This window comes from Perognathus longimembris, chromosome 18, assembly GCF_023159225.1.
Source record: "Perognathus longimembris pacificus isolate PPM17 chromosome 18, ASM2315922v1, whole genome shotgun sequence".
Lineage (NCBI taxonomy): Eukaryota > Metazoa > Chordata > Mammalia > Rodentia > Heteromyidae > Perognathus > Perognathus longimembris.
In genome coordinates this window covers 30,981,034-30,992,708 of record NC_063178.1, presented here as the reverse complement: position 1 = coordinate 30,992,708, position 11,675 = coordinate 30,981,034, and the positions used below count along the sequence as shown (strand labels likewise).

Genomic DNA, 11,675 nt, shown 5'->3' with positions numbered 1-11,675 from the left:
TGACAATATAGTCAACAGTATGCAACAGTCCTGTTGCATACTGAAAAATAACTTTACTACAGAAGAATAAGAGGAACAGCTGAATTTGTCTGCATGGGACAATGGGTCAAATGTTTCCTAAGTTAGCTGTTCTTATGTCAGAGTATACTTATATATCTTACAATGCATCTCACAAGATCAGACATTGAAAAAGAAAAACTTGTGTTCCCTTTTTTTTAAATTCTTTTATATGGTTACAAATGAATACATCCTAAAGGCAAAGAAATTTAAAAATCCGATTTTTTAATTTAAAGTACAAAGCCGCTGAGGTATGTTAAAATGTTTACCTAGATAGATAGCCACAATGGAGAATAAAGAGTTAATAAAGAAAAGAAATGGAAAGAAAGAAATCTTTAAATTCCTAATAAAACCAAGATGCTTGTCACTATGCCTCACTTTGGTTGTAACTGTACCAAATTTACTTGCCAGTTTTCACATGAGTACATTTGGAAATGAGATGACCTTGCTTTTGTTTTAGATCATGTAAGCACATTATAAAATTCTTGTAAGTAGACAGGGTAAGCAGCTAGGTCCAATGTACATACCACAAGGGAAATAGAAAATTTTTAGTTCTACTCAAAGATAAATATCTGTTGTTTTCCCATTGGGAGAAAAAAACCAAACCAGTATTGCAAGATAATACCCACTCTTTGACTATTAGTCTTAAATAAATACAATTGAAATAATTCTAAAAAATTTTAATTCTACTACATTTTGTGAATTTGTATGTTTTTTTTCTTTTGTTATGTTTTTAGCCAGTCCTGGGGCTTGAATTCAGGGCCTGAGCACTGTCCCTGGCTTCTTTTTGCTCAAGGCTAGCACTCTACCATTTGAGCCACAGCACCACTTCTGGCTTTTTCTATATATCTGCTGAGGAATTGAACCCAGGGCTTCATATATACGAGGTGAGCACTTTGCCACTAGGCCACATTCCCAGCCCAATTTGTATGGCTTCAAATCCTATTATCTCAGATTTTATTTCTAAATCTCTTTATGTACAGTCACTTGAGTGTTTGTTTCTATTGCCTTTGTGTACTCTTAAATAGGTTTTGATGGAGTAAAGTCAGATTTCCATGGTTTAAAGCATTTTACTGTTGTATTACAATATGGCCTATTCTCCGGACTTATTCTTTTAAAATAAATTTAAAATATCTCTATCACTAAGATTCTTAATATCTGTCTAATATGAAATTTCATCCAAAAATGAAACTACACATCAGAGGCTAGTTTGATTCTAATTATCCCATAACTGTCTAAGAGTATACAAAATCCTCATGGATGTAATACTGCTAAACAGACAACAGTGCATTGGAAGTTTTTTTTTTTTTAATATGATTTTAACTAAGCACCACAATTCGTTAAGGGAAAAATGAAATCTCTCTTGGAGTTCCAATTATCTATATAGATAGATATAGTGATTGAGAGATAGAGATATAAAGATATGTTAAGAAGTTTCTCGCCTTTTAAGACATAAAGACAATAAGCTTAAAAACAAATTTTATTAGAAACCATACTATCTGTAAAAAAAAGAGCCAGTAAAATGAAGTATTAAATAATTGAAGAAAAATACTAAAAACTGAAATTCCCTCTGGTGTTTTCCTATGAATTATTAATCTATTAGATTTAGAAATGAATCAATTCTCACCTTTAAATCATAGTAAAGGATAAGTGATTACTACTCCTTTTAAGTTCTTAGAAAATGATACATAAGTCGAAGGAATGAAATTGTCATGCTATCCCTTCATCTAGCCCTCCTGAATCAACTAAGGGCATGTGACTTTACTTTGTGTGATCACCTCAACCACAAGCTACACTGAGAATACTAGCCCTGGAAACTTTTTTTTGCTATTCTCTCCCTGAAAGGTTCTTCAATTGTTCCACTGAGTATTAAGAGTATAAGATTATGGATACCACTCAGAGTGCTATTTATTCATTCATTATTAATTTAGCAAATTCAATTTGTGCTATGTTATGTGCATGGCCTTTTGAAATTACTAAAAATACAATGATGAGGAAAACAAGTTATTCCTATTCTTGTGGACTGTAAACTCTTCTATCAAACAGAAACTCTAGAACAATCTTGCATTAGTCAGGTGATGACCAGTGTTAACTCAAGTTGGAAAAGAAGCTACTCACCCATTCCATTCCACAGTTTAAGGACAAATTGCTGGAAAACTGTTCACAGGAAACTAAACAGGCTGACATGGAGGTTAAGAAGACTGTGATCAGCAACCTCGTAAGTGACCAGGAAGAGAGAAGAACTAACACATTCCTGTTTACATGAAGGATGCTCTTGACCCTTTACAGAAAAGACAACTACACAGAACCTTACCTCTAATAGCATGTGGGTATTACACAGAAAAGGAATGTTCACAGATAACCTCTTGTGTCCCAGAAGTCACATAACAACCCTGAGTATTTCCATATGATACCCTGAGATGCTTTCTTCCACTGTCATTCAATAGCTAGAGTGTATAGCTATCCTAGACATATATGTAACAATAATTTGTGTATTTTCTGTTGCCACTTTATAATCTTAAGTAGGATATCATAAAGTAAAATCAGATTTTCTTGGTTAAAAATATTTTGCTATGTTGTTACAACATTGAATATTCTATGAACTCAGTTTTTTTTAGAATGAATTTAAAATATCTCTATACTAGCTATCCTAGTTGCTTTAAAAGCTCTAAGGACTAGCATTTATAACACATATATTAAAATAAATGGGAAAATATAGAAGAAATGGATAGATTTCACGAGGCATATAAGCTAGCAAAGCTGAGGCAAGAAGATAAAAATCACCTTAAACAGACCAATAGAAAGCAATGAGATTGAAAAAGTACAGTAGTCTCACCACAAAGAAAAGTCCATGCTCTGAGAGAATCATAGCTGAACTCTGTAAGACCTTTAATAAATAAAGCACTAATATGCAAAAGAAATCCATGAAATATGGAGGCACTAGAAGACTCATTCTATAAAGCCAGCATTACACTTATCTTAAAACTGCATAGAGACCTAACCAAAAAAGGACAACTATAAACCAACTTTTGATTAATATAGACATAAAGTTCCTCAATAATTATTTTCAAACAAAATTCAACAAGAAACAAAAAACACATTTACTATAATTAAGTTGGTTGTACTGTTAATAGGTAGCCTTATTCAATATATGTAAATCAATACAGTACAGTACTAGTATAAAAAATAAGTACCACACAATATTTGAATAGGTGCAGAAAAAAGCCTTTCATAAAACCCAGTAGCATTTTATGATGAAACCTCTGATGGACCTAAGCATATACCTGAACATAGAGTATCTGTGACAAATTTGAAACCATTTTCTTGAAAATTGAAGGGCAATTTTTATTTCATATGTCAATGTTATATCTAAAATATAATCATACGCAAAAAATATACAAGGCCATAAGTATAGACACACCCCAAACACATATTCTAAAGTAAGCATAAGCTGCTAAGGGTTCAAATTGTATTAAGTCCTTTGAACAAAATCAATTAACAGGAAGGTGAGCTGCATTTTCCCACAGAAACATAAGACTAAGGGGAGACATTGTACATAAACAGACAAAGGGGAAGAGGAAACAAATACATCATAATATTTAATGTGCATCTCTGAAAAATGAACCAGATAACCTGAGGTAATGGGTACATTTTGGACAATGGGTTGGGGAGGAATGATCAAAAGATAGCTTTGATCAATATGTACTATAAACAATAACTGAAATGTTGCATTGAAATACCTTTGCACAACTACTTAAATTTACTTAAAATATGATGAATATTTAAAAAGAAATCAAAATGCTATCAGCTAACAGAACCTCTCTAATTATAAGAATGAAGCACATGTACACATTGTGATAGCACAAGACCCAGAATACAACAGCACATAAAAGACATACAGTATTATACAGACTTTGAATGAGCTATAAACTAAGAAAGTTAAAAAACTAAATCAATATTTTACACACAGAAAACAAAAAGGAAAAAAATCCTTGGTGTAAAAGCTAGTTTCATTTCAAGCACAAGCATAATTATTATGTGGAATATCAAACAGGGTACGCGGTGCTTCAAATAAAATAATTTTAAATAACAATTTAGAATCAAAATGTATTTTCTTATATAAATGATTTCCAAGTGAAAAATTATTCAGTCAGACTGAAATTTTACTTAATTCACAATATACCTGAAGACCATAACAACTAGAACTAAAAACCAAAGGTGGCACTTTATTTTAAAAGGAGGCATTTCAGTTTTTAAAAATTTTCAAATGCTTTGAAAAATAAATGAATGCTTTTACTTTGGAGCAATGGGATGAATTCTCATTTTTTCCCTAGGAAGTACAAGCCAAAATCTCTAGGGGAAAAACTCATAAATCACTTTGCTAAATATTTAAATATATTAATATCTGTGTTGAATAGGGAGATCAAATCTTGAAGAATAAATGTGGTATGGGTATTTGGGGGTTGTTTTTCCTGAATCATGTAACTATCCCGCATATTTAAGTTTCTTTTTATGAGAAAAATCTGATTCCCCCACGTTGCTTTGCTTCTGTGAAGGCACAGTGTGCAAGCCTATATAACTCTCTCTTAGACAGAACTTAGAAGCACGACTTCTATACTGTGATAGTATAGAGGGAGTTTCCATAGCTTTTCTTTTCTTCAAGTTTTCCTTTGTGACAGACTCAATCAAGACAAATGTAAAATTTGTAGTGACGATAAAACCCCTGCATTCTAGCCAAGTATGCTGTACAAAGGTCTGGAAGTATTCAACTGTGCAGAAGTCATAGAGAAAGACAAGGGATCTAGAAAGAATAGCTCCTTATTCTGTGCATAAAATCCTGGGCTTATCATGAGCTGATAACACATGAAATAAACTCAAAGTAGAATAGCAAAGCCACAATAAATGAGTGTAGGAAACAGCCTAGATCTAGACTGTCTTCTTGGTGAAGCACAAACAGAATACAAAGCCTATATACATCTACATAGCACAGTTAAGACTTGAAGACTAAATATCAGAACCACCACCACAGAAGGAAGATTACCCTTGTGATCTAAACTGAACAGTTCATTGGTTTTTTTTTCAGGGGATTTTAATAAGACCAAAAAATGTAAAACATATTCAAAATATACAAAACATTAAACAAAATAACCAGGAAAACCTCACCAACTTTCAATCCTGGTACAGACAGGCATAGGGATAATTATGTTGTTTTGATTATTTACAAAATCTTTAAAGGAGCAGTTATTATTACCATGCCTTTCAAGGAAGGAAAAAAAACTCTTGAACACATAAAGATCACTATGCTTATTAAAAAAATTAGAAGCTATGTAAAACAAAAGAATTGAACATCTGAGAATTAAAAATATAGGTAGCAAAGAATATTGAATTTGTGTCTGTGGCACAGGGAAGATAATAATCAGGAGTATGAAAACACTGATGCAGATTAGTTCAAACTATCCTATCTGACCAAGAAATTGGAAAATGAGTAGGAAGAAATGTGAATAGAACCTCTAGATTCATAAGGCAAAATAAAAACTCTAATTTACAAGTATTAGAGTTCTAAAAGAAAAAGAATGAAGAGATTAGTACAGAAAACAAACTTAAAGAAATAATAGTTTCCCTGAATTTTATGGAAGGTACATTATTAACTTACATATTATAAATTGATGAAGACCAACAAAATAAACTCAAATAAATTTAATCACACACCATTTTTAAATTTAAAACAAATCATCAACAGACTTCTGATAACCTTTTATTTCAAAATATTATAGAAATATTTACTATACTGACCCAAATAATCTCTAGCCTTATAAACATGCATACAGTAACCTATCACATATAGGGGAATAGTGATTCAAAAACTAATAATTCTCATCTGACATTACCAAGAAGTACAATGGGAAATTTTAGAAAACTGAAATAAAAGAACTTCCAACTAAAACTATATATCCAGGGAAAATATTCATCATGAATACAGTGAATTTAAGAGACATATTCAGAGGTAAATTAAAATCAAATTCATCAATTTGTAAAGGATGCTGAGGAGTGATGTTGGAAAATAAGTTCTATTTATATACTATTTTATATGTTATATGATATAATTATTGTATACTTGATTTATAATTACATATTACATATACAATATTAAATATGTAATATATACATTTTATTTATATTTTACATGTTTTATTTATATTCTATATTCTCAGAGAAAAATAATAAATTTTAAGCCCCTAAGTAAATATCATAAACCACTTCTACTCACTAAAATATCTAAACTATTGTAATCAAGAGAAATATTAACTCTTTAGAGAGGAGTAAAATTGTATAGCTGTCATAAGTGGGTTACATAAGACAAAAATGGTAGCTATATGTTCAACAGAGGGTATACAATAACAATATCTTGAAAGATTTAAATTACCCAATACCTATTAAAGAATAAATAAACTAATTAGTCCCAAAGAAATTGAATTCTGAATGAAAGTTCTCCAAAAAACAAACATACCCATATGTTTTCCTTGGAGAATTCTATCAGTTGATTCTGGCAAAGTAAATACTGAGTAATTTTATAATAAATGATATCAGACTAGTTGGACCTGTATGTTAAAGACACTTGATCTATGCAATATGTAATAGTTACGGTGGCATAAATAAGTATGCTTATGACACTCCAAGGCAGACAAGCTCAATCACACTTTTATCACAGCTTAAGTACTACTATTCAGACAAACATAAATGCTACAGTTGCACCAGAAGACTGCAGGTGCTAATCTTACTAAGTTCAGTTCAGGGATTGACACTGCTGCTGCTATTCTGGTTGTACTACTGTAAAGGGCTATTTCACTGAGGCCAATGATTATTTCATTTGTGAACTCCTTAATAAAAAAAACTTGCTAACTGAATCCAAGTATTAATAAAAAAATATATATATATATATACACAACAGATCTATTACATAAGGGAGTGGGTATAGATTCCTACAATGCAGCATTAAACTATATCATGAGCTGGAAAAACAACCCTTCAACCCTCTACCACAGATGGAAAAGATAACATTGCAATACCCAAACCAAAATATAACCAGAAACACTTACTGCAACAAAAATGGATGGCAGCAAGTATGACCTGAGGTCAACAAACAGCTGAACCAGGAGGCAGAGAAAGTAGTGTGGAAAGTGGGATATACCTGGACTTTACATTACATTATAATCCTGGTTTTGAAAAGCTATGTGTAACTCCTATACTATCTAAATCCTGACAACACTGAGAATGAGTGAGAAAACATTTTCAGGATATTTTCTCTGATTCCCTTCACTGGAAGGGAAAAATTTACATTCCATTTGTTTTCCAAATACATAAGTTACACAGCTGTATTTCTCAAGAAACTGCAAAAGACTCAAACTTAATTCTAAAATTTGGTTTTCCAGACTCAATTTCTGCATGTGGGGATTTTTTTTTCCATAGGACTTAATGATGAAAAGGGTGACATTGATCGAGCTGCATTGCATTTATAAACTGCTTTGTTGAATGGCAATCATCGTGAAACTTCTTAAATATGACAAAAATATTTTGGGAAATATGTAGATGGAATAATATTAAAGATTAAGTCAGAAGTAAATGAATTAGAGACTAAAAGAACTATTCAAAGAAACAACCAAAAAAGTGTTCTTTGAAATGAAAAAAGATGAGTCCTTAGGAAATCAAACAAAAAAGAGAAAAGAAATGATTCAAATGAATAAAATCAGTGATAATATGGGGATAATTCTGAATTATAAAAAAAAACTTTGAAAGTCATTACACTAACAAACTCAAAAATCTGGTAGAAATGGAATCATTCTTACGTAATATTTATGAAACAAAACTGAGTCAATTAAGTGGATATAAAGAGTTAAGGCAAATAAATATATAACAAGTAATGGAATTAAAATAACAACAAAAATTCTAAGTCCTAACTGTTTAACAAATAAATTCTATAAAAACTAAAACCAGGAGTCTGAGGAGAAGCTCGGCCCAGCCGGACCCCCTCTGTCCTCCACGGGTCAATGCTGCTCTGCCTCCATGGGTAAAGGTGACCCGAGCATGCCGCGGGGCAAGACCTGCCGGGAAGAGCACAAGAAAAAGCACCCGGACTCTTTGGTGAACTTCGCCGAGTTCTCTAAGAAGTGTTCGGAGAGATGGAAGACCATGTCTGCCAAGGAAAATTCCAAGTTTGAAGACTTGGCAAAAAGTGATAAAGCTCACTACGACCGGGAGATGAAAAATCATGTTCTTCCCAAAGGTGATAAGGGCAAGAAAAAAGATCCCAATGCTCCGAAAAGACCACCATCTGCCTTCTTCCTGTTTTGCTCTGAACATCGCCCAAAGATCAAGGGTGAGCACCCGGGCCTCTCCACTGGGGATACTGCAAAGAAATTGGGCGAGATGTGGTCTGAACAGTCGGCCAAAGATAAGCAGCCCTATGAGCAGAAAGCAGCTAAACTGAAGGAGAAATATGAGAAGGATAGTGCTGCATATTGTGCCAAGGACAAAAGTGAAGCAGGAAAGAAGGGCCCTGATAGGCTAACTGGCTCAAAGAAGAATGAGCCAGAAGATGAGGAAGAGGAGGAGGAAGAGGAAGAAGAGGAAGATGAGGAGGAAGAGAATGAAGATGAAGAATAAATGGCAACTGTGTGTGGAACGTGTGTGTGCACTCAGGCAATTGTTTTGCTAAGAATGTGAATTCAAGTGCAGCTCAACATTAGCTTCAGTATAAAAACTGTACAGATTTTTGTATAGTTGATGATTCTTTGTAGAGAAATACTTTTTTTATGCAGATTGTAGCTTTTTGAGGGGCTACTACATACCAGTTAGATTTTAAAGCTTTTGATGTTGAATGTTCCTAAATATTTAATGGTTTCTTTAATTTCTTGTAGCACAGCAAACTTCATAGGAATGAGTGATAAATTTTGGGTTTTTTAGGATGTTGAATTTTGTTTTTTTAAAAAAAATTTGTAATAAAATTATGTATATAAAAAAAAACTAAAACCAATACTTCTGAAAGTCATCCATGGAACAAAAAGTGAGGTATTACTATAAAATTCATTTTACTGAACTGGCATTATATTCAGCCCAGTAACAGAGACACAATAAAAAATGATAACAAAAACCTAGAGAATTTTTACTTTCATGAGCATAGATGGAGAACTCCTTAATATACTTGTCACCTGAATTCAACAACAACAAAAAATATGATATCTCAATCAAGTTCATTTAATCACGGGGATTCAACATGTGTCAGTCATGAGTGCAATACAGCACCATTAACACACCCAAAGACAAGAGTCACATGCTCATCTCAGCAGGTGCAGAAAAAAAGCCTTAGATAGTCCAACATCCTTTTGTGATAAACAATCTAGAGAATTTAAGGAGAAAAAGAACATACATGGTAAACGTACAAAAGGCTATTTATGAAAAACCTGCGGCTGACATCATAAGAACAGAGAGAATAAAGTCAGGAAAAGGCCTGTTTGTCATAGTTGAAAAAAAAATATCAGTGTACCTAGAATTCAACCCAACAAAGGAAGTAAAGGAACTACAAAACTTTTACAAAACCTTTAGAAAGAAATTGAAGGCAAGATTAGGAAGTAGAAAGACCACTCATGTTCATATCATGACATTGAACAGTTTAATATCATAAAACAGCAATACTACAAAAGACAATCTACAAACTAATTGCAACACACATCAAAATACCAGTGTCATTTTTCACTAAGATAGAGAAAATAATTCAAAATTTACATGAACTCACAAAATGCCTCAAATTACAAATGAATTCCAAGGGGAAATATGTAGTGTTGGTTGGAAATATCAGGATTCCACATGTCAAACATAGTAATAACAGCTTGGTAATGGCAGAAAAGTAAATTTATATATCTACATCCAAATAGTACTTGATAAGGGAGTGAAAAATAGAGGTTGGACAAAGAAGGCCTCTTCACTAACTGGTGGTGGATAACTGGACATTCATGTGCAGAAAATTTAAATGGATTCCTAGATGTCACCTTGTGTGAATATCAATTCAAAATGGTTCAAAAACTTCAATATAAGACATGAAACTTGAAAATTACTACAGGAAACAGTACAAGAAAAGTTAGAACTTATTGACATAGTTGGGAACTACCTGATTAGAGTCCAGAGGCTCAGCAAATCAGAGGGAGTATTGACAAATAAGATTACATCAAGGTTAAATTTTCTGCCTAGAAAAGGACATAGTTAATAGACTACAATCACAGCCTACTGAATGGGACAAGATTCTTTCTAGATATACATTGAAGGACTGGTCTAATATCCTGAGTACAATAAACTGTCAATGAATCAAACCCTGAGCTGGTAAATAGCCAGAACAGCTAAATGGAGACTTCTCTGAAGAACTAGTAAAAATGGTGAGTAAAAGCACGAAGAAAAACATGCTGAAAAATCACTGATCATAAAGAAAATGAAAAACAATATTAAGAGTCTATGTCACTTCAGTAAGAATGGCCATCATCAAGAACACAAACCTAAGGAGGTACCCATGGGAATGTAGTAGAATAGTAACTCTAACAGACTATTAGTGGGTATGTACACTACTCCAATCAGTGTAGAAAAACTGTTTGGAGATTCTCAAAAACCAAACAAATACTACCCTATAATCCAGTGACCATTCTTGGGCATTTAATCTATCTAGTATATATGTTGAGAGATATACTCAAACATAGCCTCTTGTCTGCGGCTATAGAGATAGGATGATGAGATGAACAGAAGTTATTTTGATTTTTGTAAACTGTCTTTGTATGTAAATGAAATGCTAGACAATTGTCATATGACTCATGTGATAAAAATATTAATGCCACTGGAAGGAAAAAAAAGTTACTCACTTACTCTTTAAGGACATGTTGATTAAAAATATTCCCTAGCAACCACACAGGCAAACAGGATTCCATGACCCAAGAATCCTATGGACACTAACCTGCTGTTGGTAGAATAAGTTAAGTAACAGCATGTTCCTGCATCTTCTGTCCTGCATCTTCTGAAGGATGCTATTGGACCATTACAGAAAAGCCACCTACACTGAACTTTATCTCTCAGAGATTAGGTAACACAAGAAGATGGGGAATGGTCACATACAGCCTCCATCATGTGCCAGCAGGGATATCTAGAACCCCAAGTGTGCACATGTGACATCCTCTGGGACCTTGAGAAGCTGAAGGCAGTAGGCATCATGCTCACAAGACTACACCAAGTCTGAAAACAGGGCACGAAATGAAAAAGACAGGTATAAATGTCCATATGCACCCTGATATCCTTTTTGTGAAAAAAAAAACAGGCTGGGGATATAGCCTAGTGGCAAGAGTGCCTGCCTCGGATACACGAGGCCCTAGGTTCGATTCCCCAGCACCACATATGCAGAAAACGGCCAGAAGCGGCGCTGTGGCTCAAGTGGCAGAGTGCTAGCCTTGAGCGGGAAGAAGCCAGGGACAGTGCTCAGGCCCTGAGTCCAAGGCCCAGGACTGGCCAAAAAAAAAAAAAAACAAACAAAACAGAAAGAACAAATAGTATGGCATATGGACAACAGTAGAAATAAGGACTGGCTATTG

General features: G+C 33.5%; 1 protein-coding gene across 1 annotated transcript; it reads left to right on the top strand.

The window, feature by feature from the left end:
* The first annotated feature begins 8,118 nt into the window (after positions 1-8,118).
* LOC125366794 (high mobility group protein B2-like) lies at positions 8,119-8,829 on the top strand. Its single transcript, XM_048367521.1, has one exon. It carries the CDS (start codon positions 8,119-8,121, stop codon positions 8,716-8,718), a length of 600 nt encoding a protein of 199 aa, XP_048223478.1. The 3' UTR covers positions 8,719-8,829.
* The last annotated feature ends 2,846 nt before the right edge of the window (positions 8,830-11,675 follow it).